This window comes from Scomber scombrus, chromosome 19, assembly GCF_963691925.1.
Source record: "Scomber scombrus chromosome 19, fScoSco1.1, whole genome shotgun sequence".
In the NCBI taxonomy this organism is placed as follows: Eukaryota; Metazoa; Chordata; class Actinopteri; order Scombriformes; family Scombridae; genus Scomber; species Scomber scombrus.
Window position 1 is genome coordinate 24,471 of NC_084988.1, and position 17,500 is coordinate 41,970.

General features: G+C 42.9%; 1 protein-coding gene across 1 annotated transcript in view; it reads right to left on the reverse strand.

Moving 5' to 3' along the window:
• Window positions 1–14,855: 14,855 nt before the first annotated feature.
• clec14a (C-type lectin domain containing 14A) overlaps window positions 14,856–17,500 on the reverse strand; it is a 3,211-nt gene continuing 566 nt past the window's right edge. The window contains exon 2 of the mRNA XM_062440503.1: window positions 14,856–16,659. Within this exon, the coding sequence (XP_062296487.1) occupies window positions 15,356–16,540 (1,185 nt within the window). The 5' untranslated portion in view covers window positions 16,541–16,659 and the 3' untranslated portion in view covers window positions 14,856–15,355. The remainder of the gene's footprint in view (window positions 16,660–17,500) is intronic.

The following is a 17,500-nucleotide window of genomic DNA, read 5'->3' on the forward strand; positions in this document are numbered from 1 at the left end:
CTTCATTCCACGTCATTACACTTCATTACACTTCATTACACTTCATTACACTTCATACACTTCATTACACTGTCATTACACTGTCATTACACTTCAGTTACTTCATTACACTTCATTCACCACCATCATCCTCCCCCCCCCCCCTCTTCTTCTTCTTCCCCTACATCCACCATCGACACCCACCACACCCCAGCCACCCCACCACACCCCACCACACCCCACCACACCCCACCACACCCACCACACCCCACCACACCCCACCACACCCCACCACACCCTCCACACCATCCACACCCCCACCACACCCACCACACCCCACCACACCCACCACACCACTCACACCCACCACTCCCTCCACTACCCCTCCACTCACCCACCTCACTCCAACCACTCCCACCACACCCCACCACACCCCTCCACCACACCCTCCTCAACCACCACACCCACCACACCCACCTCTCCACACACCACCACCCAACCACCCCTCCACACCCATCTCACACCCAACCTACTCCCACCTCACCCTCCAAACCCACCACACCCCACCTACACCCTCCTCACAACCACTCCTCTACACCCTCCTCAACCCCATCCTATACCATCCTACCATCCTCTACCATCCTATACATCTACTACCATCCTATACCATCCTATACATCCTATACCATCCTATACCCATCCTATACCATCCTACCATCCTCTACCAACCTATACTCCTATCCAATATTACCATCCTATACCATCCTATCATCCTATACATCCTCTACCATCCTATACCATCCTATACCATCCTACCACCCTATACCATCCTATAACATCCTATACATCCTCTACCATCCTCTACCATCCTATACATCCTATACATCCTACCATCCTCTACCATCCTATACATCCTATACCATCTATATACCATCCTCCTACTATCCCTATACATCCTATACATCCTCTACCATCCTATACCATCTACCATCCTACCACCCTATACCATCCTATAATCCTATACATCCTTACCATCCTCTACCATCCTATACTTCTACCATCCTATACCATCCTATACCATCCTATTCCATCTCTACCATCCTATACATCCTAATACCATCCTATACATCCTCTACCATCCTCTATACCATCCTATACCATCCTATACATCCTATACCATCCTATACCATCCTATACATCCTATACCATCCTATACCATCCTATACCATCCTATACATCCTATACCATCCTATACCATCCTATACCATCCTATACATCCTATACCATCCTATACCATCCTATACATCCTATACATCCTATACCATCCTATACATCCTATACATCCTATACCATCCTATACATCCTATACCATCTTATACCATCCTATACCATCCTATACATCCTATACCATCCTATACCATCCTATACCATCCTACCATCCTACCATCCTCTACCATCCTATACCACTCTATACCATCCTATACCATCCTATACATCCTCTACCATCCTATACCATCCTATACATCCTTTACCATCCTATACCATCCTATACTATCCTATACCATCCTATACCATCCTCTACCATCCACTACCATCCTCTACCATCCTATACCATCCTATACCATCCTATACCATCCTATACCATGCTACCATCCTCTACCATCCTATACCATCCTATACCATCCTATACCATCCTACCATCCTCTACCATCCACTACCATCCTCTACCATCCTATACCATCCTATAATCCTATACCATCCTACCATCCTCTACCATCCTATACCATCCTATACATCCTCTACCATCCTATACCATCCTACCATCCTCTACCGTCCTATACCATCCTATACATCCTCTACCATCCTATACCATCCTATACCATCCTACCATCCTACCATCCTCTACCATCCTATACTATCCTATACATCCTCTACCATCCTACCATCCTATACCATCCTATACCATCCTATACCATCCTATACCATCCTATACCATCCTATACCATCCTATACATCCTATACCATCCTATACATCCTATACCACCCTATACCATCCTATACCATCCTCTACCATCCTACCATCCTACCATCCTATACATCCTATACCATCCTATACCATCCTACCATCCTCTACCATCCTATACATCCTCTACCATCCTATACATCCTCTACCATCCTACCATCCTCTACCATCCTATACCATCCTATACCATCCTATACATCCTATACCATCCTACCATCCTATACATCCTATACCATCCTACCATCCTATACCACCTATACCATCCTATACCATCCTATACCATCCTACACCATCCTACCATCCTCTACCATCCTATACCATCCTATACTATCCTATACCATCCTATACCATCGTCTACCATCCTATACCATCCTATACCATCCTATACCATCCTATACCATCCTATACCATCCTATACCATCGTCTACCATCCAATACCATCCTATACCATCCTATACCATCCTATACCACCTATACCATCCTATACCATCCTATACCATCCTATACCATCCTACACCATCCTATACCATCCTATACCATCCTACACCATCCTATACCATCCTCTACCATCCTATACCATCCTATACCATCCTATACCATCCTATACCATCCTCTACCATCCTACACCATCCTATACCATCCTATACCATCCTATACCATCGTCTACCATCCTATACCATCCTATACCATCCTACCATCCTATACCACCTATACCATCCTATACCATCCTATACCATCCTATACCATCCTACACCATCCTATACCATCCTATACCATCCTACACCATCCTATACCATCCTCTACCATCCGTATACCATCCTATACCATCCTATACCATCCTATACCATCCTCTACATCCTCTACCATCCTACACCATCCTATACCATCCTAGACCATCCTACCATCCTCTACCATCCTCTACCATCCTATACCATCCTATACCATCCTACCATCCTCTACCATCCTCTACCATCCTCTACCATCCTATACCATCCTATACCATCCTATACCATCCTATACATCCTATACATCCTATACCATCCTATACCATCCTATACATCCTATACATCCTCTACCATCCTATACCATCCTATACCATCCTATACTATCCTATACCACCATATACCATCCTACCATCCTCTACATCCTATACCACCATATACCATCCTATACATCCTATACCATCCTATACATCCTCTACCATCCTATACCATCCTATACCACCATATACCATCCTATACATCCTCTACCATCCTATACCATCCTATACATCCTATACCATCCTACCATCCTATACCATCCTATACCATCCTCTACCATCCTATACCATCCTCTACATCCTCTACCATCCTCTACCATCCTCTACCATCCTATACCATCCTATACCATCCTATACATCCTCTACCATCCTATACCATCCTATACCATCCTATACCATCCTATACATCCTATACCATCCTATACCATCCTCTACCATCCTCTACCATCCTCTACCATCCTATACATCCTCTACCATCCTATACCATCCTATACCATCCTATACATCCTATACCATCCTATACCATCCTATACCATCCTCTACCATTCTCTACCATCCTATACATCCTATACCATCCTATACCATCCTACCATCCCTCTACCATCCTATACTATCCTATACATCCTATACCATCCTATACCATCCTCTACCATCCTATACCATCCTATACCATCCTATACCATCCTACCATCCTCTACCATCCTATACCATCCTATACATCCTATACCATCCTATACCATCCTATACCATCCTCTACCATCCTATACCATCCTATACCATCCTATACCATCCTACCATCCTCTACATCCTCTACCATCCTATACATCCTATACCATCCTATAACCATCCTATACCATCCTACCATCCTCTACCATCCTATACCATCCTATACATCCTATACCATCCTTCCATCCTCTACCATCCTATACATCCTCTACCATCCTCTACCATCCTATACCATCCTATACCATCCTATACCATCCTCTACCATCCTATACCATGCTATACCATCCTATACTATCCTATACATCCTATACCATCCTATACCATCCTATACTATCCTATACCATCCTATACCATCCTCTACCATCCTATACCATCCTATACCATCCTATACTCATCCTATACATCCTATACCATCCTCTACCATCCTCTACCATCCTATACCATCCTATACCATCCTCTACCATCCTATACCATCCTATACCATCCTATACCATCCTCTACCATCCTATACCATCCTATACCATCCTCTACCATCCTATACCATCCTATACCATCCTCTACCATCCTCTACCATCCTATACCATCCTATACATCCTATACCATCCTACCATCCTCTACCATCCTCTACCATCCTATACATCCCTGTACCATCCTATACATCCTATACTATCCTATACCATCCTATACCATCCTATACCATCCTATACCATCCTACCATCCTCTACCATCCTATACCATCCTATACCATCCTATACCATCCTACCATCCTCTACCATCCTCTACCATCCTATACATCCTGTACCATCCTATACCATCCTATACTATCCTATACCATCCTCTACCATCCTATACCATCCTACCATCCTATACATCCTCTACCATCCTATACCATCCTATACCATCCTATACCATCCTATACCATCCTCTACCATCCTCTACCATCCTATACCATCCTATACCATCCTCTACCATCCTATACCATCCTCTACCATCCTATACCATCCTATACCATCCTCTACCATCCTATACCACCCTATACCATCCTATACCACCCTATACCATCCTATACCACCCTATACATACTATACCATCCTACCATCCTACCATCCTACCATCCTCTACCATCCTATACCATCCTCTACCATCCTCTACCATCCTATACCATCCTATACCATCCTCTACCATCCTATACATCCTGTACCATCCTATACATCCTATACCATCCTCTACCATCCTATACATCCTATACCATTCTATACATCCTATACCATCCTATACCATCCTATACATCCTCTACCATCCTATACCATCCTATACCATCCTACCATCCTATACCATCCTATACCATCCTCTACCATCCTCTACCATCCTATACCATCCTATACCATCCTATACCATCCTATACCATCCTATACCATCCTATACCATCCTACCATCCTCTACCATCCTATACCATCCTATACCATCCTCTACCATCCTATACCATCCTATACCATCCTATACCATCCTATACCATCCTCTACCATCCTATACCATCCTATACCATCCTATACCATCCTATACCATCCTATACCATCCTATACCATCCTCTACCATCCTATACCATCCTCTACCATCCTCTACCATCCTATACCATCCTATACCATCCTCTACCATCCTATACCATCCTATACCATCCTATACCATCCTATACCATCCTCTACCATCCTATACCATCCTATACCATCCTACCATCCTCTACCATCCTACCATCCTACCATCCTATACTATCCTATACCATCCTATACCATCCTATACCATCCTATACCATCCTCTACCATCCTCTACCATCCTATACCATCCTCTACCATCCTCTACCATCCTATACCATCCTATACCATCCTATACCATCCTACCATCCTCTACCATCCTATACCATCCTATACGATCCTCTACCACCCTATACCATCCTCTACCATCCTATACATCCTATACCATCCTCTACCATCCTATACCATCCTATACCATCCTAACATCCTCTACCATCCTATACCATCCTATACCATCCTACCATCCTCTACCATCCTATACCATCCTATACATCCTATACCATCCTTCATCCTCTACCATCCTATACATCCTCTACCATCCTCTACCATCCTATACCATCCTATACCATCCTATACCATCCTATACCATCCTATACCATCCTCTACCATCCTATCCATGCTATACCATCCTATACTATCCTATACATCCTATACCATCCTCTACCATCCTATACCATCCTATACTATCCTATACATCCTATACCATCCTCTACCATCCTCTACCATCCTATACCATCCTATACCATCCTCTACCATCCTATACCATCCTATACCATCCTATACCATCCTCTACCATCCTATACCATCCTATACCATCCTCTACCATCCTATACCATCCTATACCATCCTCTACCATCCTATACCATCCTATACCATCCTATACCATCCTATACCATCCTACCATCCTCTACCATCCTACCATCCTCTACCATCCTATACCATCCTATACCATCCTATACCATCCTATACTATCCTATACATCCTCTACCATCCTCTACCATCCTCTACCATCCTCTACCATCCTCTACCATCCTATACTATCCTATACCATCCTATACATCCTATACCATCCTATACCATCCTATACCATCCTATACCATCCTATACCATCCTATACCATCCTATACATCCTATACCATCCTATACTATCCTATACCATCCTATACCATCCTATACCATCCTATACATCCTATACCATCCTATACCATCCTATACCATCCTATACATCCTATACCATCCTATACTATCCTATACCATCCTATACCATCCTATACCATCCTATACCATCCTATACCATCCTATACCATCCTCTACCATCCTATACCATCCTATACCATCCTATACATCCTATACTATCCTATACCATCCTATATCATCCTATACCATCCTATACATCTATACCATCCTATACCATCCTATACCATCCTATACATCCTATACATCCTATACTATCCTATACCATCCTATACCATCCTATACCATCCTCTACCATCCTATACCATCCTATACCATCCTATACCATCCTATACCATCCTCTACCATCCTATACCATCCTATACCATCCTATACCATCCTATACCATCCTATACCATCCTCTACCATCCTATACCATCCTATACCATCCTATACCATCCTCTACCATCCTATACCATCCTATACCATCCTATACCATCCTATACCATCCTATACCATCCTATACCATCCTCTACCATCCTATACCATCCTATACCATCCTATACCATCCTACCATCCTCTACCATCCTCTACCATCCTATACCATCCTCTACCATCCTATACATCCTGTACCATCCTATACCATCCTATACCATCCCTCTACCATCCTATACCATCCTATACCATCCTACCATCCTCTACCATCCTCTACCATCCTATACCATCCTCTACCATCCTATACTATCCTATACCATCCTATACCATCCTATACCATCCTACCATCCTATACCATCCTACCATCCTCTACCATCCTATACATCCTGTACCATCCTATACATCCTATACATCCTATACCATCCTATACCATCCTATACCATCCTATACGCATCCTACCATCCTCTACCATCCTACCATCCTCTACCATCCTATACCATCCTATACCATCCTATACCATCCTATACTATCCTATACCATCCTATACCATCCTATACCATCCTATACTATCCTATACCATCCTATACCATCCTCTACCATCCTATACCATCCTATACCATCCTATACCATCCTCTACCATCCTCTACCATCCTATACCATCCTACCATCCTATACATCCTATACCATCCTATACATCCTATACCATCCTCTACCATCCTATACCATCCTATACATCCTATACCATCCTATACATCCTATACCATCCTATACATCCTATACCATCCTATACCACCCTATACCATCCTCTACCATCCTATACCATCCTACCATCCTATACATCCTATACCATCCTATACATCCTATACCATCCTATACCATCCTATACCATCCTATACATCCTATACCATCCTCTACCATCCTCTACCATCCTATACCATCCTCTACCATCCTATACCATCCTCTACCATCCTCTACCATCCTATACCATCCTCTACCATCCTATACCATCCTATACCATCCTATACATCCTATACATCCTATACATCCTATACTATCCTATACATCCTATACCATCCTATACCATCCTATACCATCCTATACATCCTATACCATCCTATACCATCCTCTACCATCCTATACATCCTATACATCCTATACCATCCTATACCATCCTATACCATCCTATACATCCTATACATCCTATACCATCCTATACCATCCTATACCATCCTATACCATCCTATACCATCCTCTACCATCCTCTACCATCCTATACATCCTGTACCATCCTATACATCCTATACCATCCTATACCATCCTACCATCCTATACCATCCTCTACCATCCTATACCATCCTATACATCCTAACCCATCCTACCATCCTATACCACCCTATACCATCCTATACATCCTATACCATCCTATACCATCCTACCATCCTACCATCCTATACATCCTCTACCATCCTATACATCCTGTACCATCCTATACATCCTATACCATCCTCTACCATCCTATACATCCTATACCATCCTCTACCATCCTATACCATCCTACCATCCTATACATCCTGTACTATCCTATACCATCCTCTACCATCCTATACCATCCTATACCATCCTACCATCCTATACATCCTATACCATCCTATACATCCTATACCATCCTCTACCATCCTATACCATCCTATACCATCCTATACATCCTATACCATCCTATACATCCTATACCATCCTATACCATCCTACCATCCTATACCATCCTACCATCCTATACCATCCTATACCATCCTACCATCCTATACATCCTATACCATCCTATACATCCTATACCATCCTATACATCCTATACCATCCTATACCATCCTATACCATCCTATACATCCTATACCATCCTCTACCATCCTCTACCATCCTATACCATCCTCTACCATCCTATACCATCCTCTACCATCCTCTACCATCCTATACCATCCTCTACCATCCTATACCATCCTATACCATCCTATACATCCTATACATCCTATACATCCTATACTATCCTATACATCCTATACCATCCTATACCATCCTATACCATCCTATACATCCTATACCATCCTATACCATCCTATACCATCCTATACCATCCTATACCATTCTATACATCCTATACCATCCTATACCATCCTATACCATCCTCTACCATCCTATACCATCCTCTACCATCCTCTACCATCCTATACATCCTATACCATCCTATACCATCCACTACCATCCTCTACCATCCTATACCATCCTCTACCATCCTCTACCATCCTATACATCCTATACCATCCTATACCATCCACTACCATCCTCTACCATCCTATACCATCCTATACCATCCTCTACCATCCTATACCATCCTCTACCATCCTATACCATTCTATACATCCTATACCATCCTATACCATCCTCTACCATCCTCTACCATCCTATACTATCCTCTACCATCCTATACCATCCTATACCATCCTCTACCATCCTATACATCCTCTACCATCCTACCATCCTATACCATCCTCTACCATCCTATACCATCCTATACCATCCTATACCATCCTATACCATCCTATACCATCCTCTACCATCCTCTACCATCCTATACATCCTCTACCATCCTATACCATCCTCTACCATCCTCTACCATCCTCTACCATCCTCTACCATCCTCTACCATCCTATACATCCTCTACCATCCTATACCATCCTATACATCCTCTACCATCCTATACCATCCTATACCATCCTATACCATCCTATACCATCCTATACATCCTCTACCATCCTCTACCATCCTATACATCCTCTACCATCCTCTACCATCCTCTACCATCCTATACCATCCTCTACCATCCTATACCATCCTATACCATCCTATACATCCTATACATCCTATACATCCTATACTATCCTATACATCCTATACCATCCTATACCATCCTATACCATCCTCTACCATCCTATACCATCCTCTACCATCCTATACCATCCTATACCATCCTCTACCATCCTATACATCCTCTACCATCCTACCATCCTACCACCCTATACCATCCTCTACCATCCTATACCATCCTATACATCCTATACCATCCTATACCATCCTATACCATCCTCTACCATCCTATACCATCCTCTACCATCCTATACCATCCTATACTATCCTATACATCCTCTACCATCCTATACAATGATGTATTTTTACACTTTTTAAAAGACTAGAGACATCAAACACAACATGGAGTCATGTAAACATTTCTCACTTTGTTTAAATGATTGATCAGATCAGCTGTTTATAATGTTATTATAATAATTATAGATATTATATATATATTATATAAGCAGGTATTTAAAAGAAAAGCAGAAACATTAATAAATATATAAAAACCAAGACATGTTTTATTTGATTCACTCTTTATTTCCTTTCTTTGATCTCATTGTCTTTGACTTTTCAACTCAAACTGTTTCTTTTCTCTTTGATATAAAATAGATCAAACGCAGATGAACTGATTTATTGATTAATTGATTATCGATCTGCTGATCTGAGGCGTGTCCGCGAGCCGCCACTTTGAATCAGCCTGAGTCTAGTCTGTCATGAATGGATAACATGAACCAGAAATACCATTTGCTGTGGATGAAACCCTCTATTTACAAAACCTTACACTTCTATACTTAAAATAACAAGCTAAGCTATTGTTACCAGCAAGGACCCTACATGCCCATGACCTTCTCATTAGCTTAGCATTCTGAGTGAGAAGTTGAAGGTACTATAAGAAACATTATTGATGAAGTGAATGCAGGCGATCTACTCAAGCTCTATAATAGAGGAGCTCTGAGCACAGACATAAAGAGGAAGATTTAAAAAGAGTTTCAAAAGTGTTGCTGTTTACTCGACCCTGACTGACATTTAGCCACACAACTTTATCTCCTCTGTAAGGAGCAGGACGTGAACCACTGATCAAGGACCTCAAAGTCCTGGAGGAGGAGAAGTGATGGCAGTGTTGTTAAAGGCACTTTGGTCACACTCTGATCTTTCAGATAATGAATCATCAACACCTAAAGGAAGCAGTCTTATCATTCGTACCAGGCCTTTCTGTTGAAGCCCTGACATCCTTGGAGGAAAGGTTTGAAGAGCAGGGCAGACTTGCTTTGGTACAAGAAAAGGATCTGGAGCAATACCTCAGAAAACTGCTGAATGGCATTAAGAATGAAGGTGAATCCATATTTTGACACTGCTACGGGAACATTGAACAAACACATGACAACAAGTTCAAATACCAGTAGTTTATCTTCATCTGAGCATTAGCTATAAGAATACTCTATCTACCTTTAGCCCTCTCTATATCTATTCATCTTTTTTGCTCTTTCATTTCTAGGACTTTCAGTGCTTGACATAGACTATGCTGTTGCCTCTCCACCCAGCTCAAGTACTCCATGTCCTTCATCATCAAGATCCCAAAACACACACTCTTCTTTCTCGCCACCCACACTGCCTGGCTGACTATGGCATACAAACTACCGGGTCAGTGGCAGATCCAACAAGACCATCACCAGGGGGCAGAAGAGATGTGGTGAAGGTAGCGGTGGACCAAATGTTAGAAGATGATCCCAACCCAACCAGAGCAATGTGTCAGAGCATCGGCCGGAGCATTGTAAGAGACTATACGAACATTTTTGCTGATGTCAGAAAAAAAGGTGACATTATTGGAGACGGCTGTCACTCTCTTCCTACCGAGGCAACCTTGGATGAAATGAAAAGGCAACTATGCAACATCTACTCAGAGGAAGGGATGGACGGGGCAGAGAGAGCTGACCTTCTGATGGAGGGGTACCGGCACCTTAACAGTGTTCCTGAACCAGCCATTGTAGACATGAAGGAGGAAAGGACTTTTCTCTTCTCACAAAGAGGCCTTTACTCCCACTCTGGTCTGCTGACAGATGTCTACATCCTCAATAAGTTGCAAGAGGCCCTGAACAACAAAGGCAGTACAGTCATTTGTTTCTGCCAGGAACACAGCCGTCGTCCTGGGATCCAGGAAGTCCTGAACAATTACGAGCCACCGACTTCAGACCAGGCTGCATGTGTCCTTATGCTCCTGGTGGCATCCTTCAGAGAGCCCAACAATGCCATCATGCTTGAGAATGATGTAAGTTGTTTAAAAGATAAAAAAGCAAGTTGTGATTTCATTAGATTCACTTTTACACTTGCATACATTTAATCTGATTCATTCACATGTTGATCTGATTAACCTGTAAACCAGAGGAGTCCTAACTACTCCACACAGGGCCGTGTGGCTGCAGGCTTTCAGTCCAACCAAGCAGGAACACACCAGATTTGACTCATTTAAATCAGCTGATCTCAGTCTTCAGGCAGCTGATTGGTCGAATCATGTGCTCTTGAATGGTTGGAACAAAAACCTGCAGCCACACGGCCCTGAGGGGAGTAGTTAGGACACGCCTGCCTGCTCTGAATCATTGCAACCAGTGAAACGTCTCTTATGCACCATGTTGAATATATGCTGCCATAGATGTGTGTTAGTTCTTATTTTACAGCCGCTGATGTGCAGAGGACAGTGGTAGATTTATATTGATAGTTCGAGCTGTGTTTGGTTATTTTATAAATGAACAAAAGAGTCACTACATGATCATTTCACATAACTTGTTGCTTGGCTCCATCTTTTCTGGACCTGAACAGAAGCAGTAGTGGACCAGTAGTGGACCAGTAGTGGACCAGTAGTGGACCAGTAGTGGACCAGTAGTGGACCAGTAGTGGACCAGTAAATGATTTTACAGATATCAGATGTCTTTTCCAGGGTAGCGGTTAGGAGCTGTATCACTAAGGACGCCTCGATAGATCAGCCATCAATCAAATCAGCCAAACTTCATTATACAGTAAATATGAGGTTGGTGAATTCTCAAATAGTTTTATATTGTTGCTGATTATAAAAACAGGAGTCATTTCATAGCAGAGCGTGCTGCGACCCGACGTATCCGCCCAGACGACGTTAGCACACTGTCAACACTAACTTAACATTAATGCTCTCATCAATGGAAAGCTGCTTTTCTCACAGATCTCTTACTATATAGATTATATGTGTTAAATGTGTGAATCCAGACATCTCAGTCTTTGTTTTATTCAGTTAAACTGGAGCAAAGCACAGAGCTGTTCATCTCTACAGTAGAGAGTAGAGGACTGAACTTGTGATTATTTGGTTCTGAAAAGGGAAATAAAACAAAAATCAGACTTCAGTAAATGATATTAACATATTAAATAAACTGGTCCTCTAACCTTCATATGAACATTAAACACTAGTTATATTACTGCATGTTAGACACGTTCAGTCCACCTCACACTGCCCTCTGCTGGTCACATGCTGCTACTGACTATAAATGAGTCAAACTAGCAATGAAAACACCACAAAATATAAACTATACTCACTAATAATCATTTCTATACTTCTATAAAAGAGATTCTGAGACTTTGTAACATCGTCTGACTTTAAATCTCCTCAGACCGTAAAGATTAGCCTACATGAATAATGCTGATATGAAACATTATCATGGACGCACATGCACAAAAACTCCCAGAATTCCCTGGGGCTATGATGTCATAGCGGTCTATCATACAGCTCCATTCACAATCTCTTGGCCTTTTACACTCATATGTTCAGCAGGGTGTAAATGTTCTGACTGATTGTTAACATCAGCTGAAGCTTTATAAACACGATCAGTAAAAAGATTAGATCATTAAAGATGGAGATCAGTGATGATGATAGACACATGATCATCTCTAGTTAAAACCAAACCTGTGCTTCATGTGGAGAGAGGGTCAAAGGTCAGTGAAGGGTGGGGGGGGGGGGGGGGGTCATGTGACCTTTTCATCAATGGATCAGCTTCTATAACTGTAGTCTGTAGAATCCTGAGGATGATAAACACAGTACTACAGTAAAGTACTAGTACCTCTAACAGTACTACAGTAAAGTACTAGTACCTCTAACTGTACTACAGTAAAGTACAAGTACCTCACACTGTACTACAGTAAAGTACTAGTACCTCTAACTGTACTACAGTAAAGTACTAGTACCTCTAACTGTACTACAGTAAAGTACTAGTACCTCTAACTGTACTACAGTAAAGTACTAGTACCTCTAACAGTACTACAGTAAAGTACTAGTACCTCTAACTGTACTACGGTAAAGTACTAGTACCTCTAACTGTACTACGGTAAAGTACTAGTACCTCTAACAGTACTACAGTAAAGTACTAGTACCTCTAACTGTACTACAGTAAAGTACTAGTACCTCTAACTGTACTACAGTAAAGTACTAGTACCTCTAACTGTACTACAGTAAAGTACTAGTACCTCTAACTGTACTACAGTATAGTACTAGTACCTCTAACTGTACTACAGTAAAGTACAAGTACCTCTAACTGTACTACAGTAAAGTAAAGTACCTCTAACAGTACTACAGTAAAGTACTAGTACCTCTAACAGTACTACAGTAAAGTACTAGTACCTCTAACTGTACTACAGTAAAGTAAAGTACCTCTAACAGTACTACAGTAAAGTACTAGTACCTCTAACAGTACTACAGTAAAGTACTAGTACCTCTAACTGTACTACAGTAAAGTACAAGTACCTCTAACTGTACTACAGTATAGATAGGGGGTGTTTATGCATCACTTCCTGTACTGAAGACATTTTGTTGATCACATGACCATCATCACAGCTGTCCCATGAGTCGAGGAGGGTGGGGGGGGGGGGGTCATTTCCTGTCTGAAACAGGAAACCAGCCTGTAAACACAATGACTGCTTCCTGTTTCCTGTCTGATTAACAAAAAGAAAATCTGTGAAACTTCATTTAAAAAAACAAAACTTTATTTATTAAGAAAACAAAAGTTTCCTGATGTGACATCAGAGCTCCGCCCCCTTCGCTCCACCTGTCAATCAACCTCTGAAAAATACCCTCATTTACATTTATTACCTTTATATTTCAATTCTTTTATATTTTCTGTCTTTTGTCTTAAATATTTCAAACTATTAAAATGAATGAATTACTTTTTAAATGTTGTTTTATTTTCAGGTCATTAAAAACAACAAAGAAACTAAATAATAGAAACTCTTCAGTTAAGACCAGTTTAATATTTAAAGCTCATAAACAATTATTATTAACTGTGATGTTTGAGCTCAATCAGCCAATCAGGTGCAAGGATTTAAATTATAAAACATTAAAAAAGTGAAAAATCTTTAAAAACTTTGTAAAAACTTCTTTTTTCATTTTGGATTTAAAACACAGTGATGTCACTGATGATGTCACTGATGATGTCACTGCCACACAGTGGAGGTTGACCAATCCCAGCTCAGCCTCATGTTGCTGTCTTCTCATTGGCTGTCCTGCTGTCCATCTCCATCTTCTCTGCGCGTCTCTTCCGTCTCATCAGGCAGCATTTCACCGTCACCGCGACAACCACCATCAGTACCACCAGCGCCGCCACGGCAACCAGCACGGGGATCAGGATGGACGGGTCCAGGCCGCCCGCCGCCGCCTCCCTGCACGCCGAGTCCTGGTCCCGTTGGTTCCCGCCGCACTCATCCATGTCCACGCAGTCCCCGGTGGCGTTCTTCTGGAAGCCGGCGCCACACGGCAGACACACGGCGCTGAGGTTGGCGGGGGAGTCGTTGGGCAGGCGCCACACGGCCGGGTCGCCGCCGCAATTCAGCTCCAGCTTGTCCCCGGTCCAGCACTCCAGCCAGATCCGGCTGCTGTTGGTGGAGTCCAGGATGACGGAGCGAGTGCTGGGGACCGACGGGCGGAGACACAAACCCGACTCCGGGCGCGCTCCAGGTGTGGTTGGTGGTTCTGGTGTGGTTGGTGGTTCTGGTTTAGTTAGTGGTTCTGGTGTGGTTGGTGGTTCTGGTTTAGTTAGTGGTTCTGGTGTGGTTGGTGGTTCTGTTGTAGTTGGTGGTTCTGTTGTAGTTGGTGGTTCTGTTGTGGTTGGTGGTTCTGTTGTAGTTGGTGGTTCTGTTGTGGTTGGTGGTTCTGTTGTGGTTGGTGGTTCTGATTTAGTCTTTTGTGTCTTGCAGATGAACTGGATCCGGGTGAAGCAGCTGATGGAGATCAGACCCCAGCTGTCACTGTCGGACCGGGTCAGGGCGGCACAGAGGCTGGAGGTGCAGGTCTCCTCTGGTTCCACTGTCCAGTGGATCCGCGCCGCCTCCTCGCTGCCGTCCGGCAACCACCGGAACCCCCGGAGCTGCAGCTGGGGGACCACGCACTCCGTCTTGTTCTTCTTCAGTCCGACCCAGAAGGTGAACTTGTTCGGGTCCAGAGAGGGTTTAGAGGAGATCTGCTGGAGGACTTCGGTGACTTCGGTGAGGTCCCGGTCGGTTCTGAGCGTGGCGAGGACGCCCGGTGAGCAGGCTCTGATGGCGGCATTGAAGCTGACTTCGGTGCGTTGGACGATGTACTTCGGCGAGACGCCTCCGACCAGGACCAGGACCAGGACCAGAACCCACAGGCAGAACCAGCAGGAGCTCAGCCGAGACTCCATCGTCTGAGTCCTCCTCTGGTGATGTCACTCTGGTGATGTCACTCTGGTGATGTCACTCTGATGATGTCACTGATGATGTCACTGATGATGTCACTGATGATGTCACTGATGATGTCACTCTGTAAGGACAGACACAGTTGTAATGTGGTCGTCAGATCAATAAAACTTTATTAACTGATTGTTTCACAGCCGTTCTGTTCAACAGCACTAATACACTTCCCCACACACCTCCTCTACCTGCACCTCCTCCTGCACCTCCTCTACCTGCACCTCCTCCTGCACCTCCTCTACCTGCACCTCCACTACCTGCACCTCCACTCAACCCTGCACCTCCTCTACCTGCACCTCCTCCTGCACCTCCACTACCTGCACCTCCACCTCCTGCACCTCCTCCTGCATATAGCTGCTGCTGTTTAAAACCCAGCAGCATCTTTCTTTAGTTGCTTCACATTAAAAAGTCTTAATGACATTTTCTTTATTTCCACTTCTCAGACGTCTGGAAGTCTGTTATTGATCAGCTGATAGTTAGTTTAGTTGCTATAGAAACACAATGAAACAGTTATTGATCAGCTGATAGTTAGTTTAGTTGCTATAGAAACACAATGAAACAGTTATTGATCAGCTGATAGTTAGTTTAGTTGCTATAGAAACACAATGAAACAGTTATTGATCAGCTGATAGTTAGTTTAGTTGCTATAGAAACACAATGAAACAGTTATTGATCAGCTGATAGTTAGTTTAGTTGCTATAGAAACACAATGAAACAGTTATTGATCAGCTGATAGTTAGTTTAGTTGCTATAGAAACAGTATATGTTCATCAGTAATGAACTAGTTGAACTTTCTTTGTTTCACAGCTGAAATATGAACTTTAGTTTTTTTAATAGTTTGATTCAAACATTTCTGAACTGGTTAGGGTGGGGGGGTTAGGGTTAGGGTGGGGGGGTTAGGGTGGGGGGGT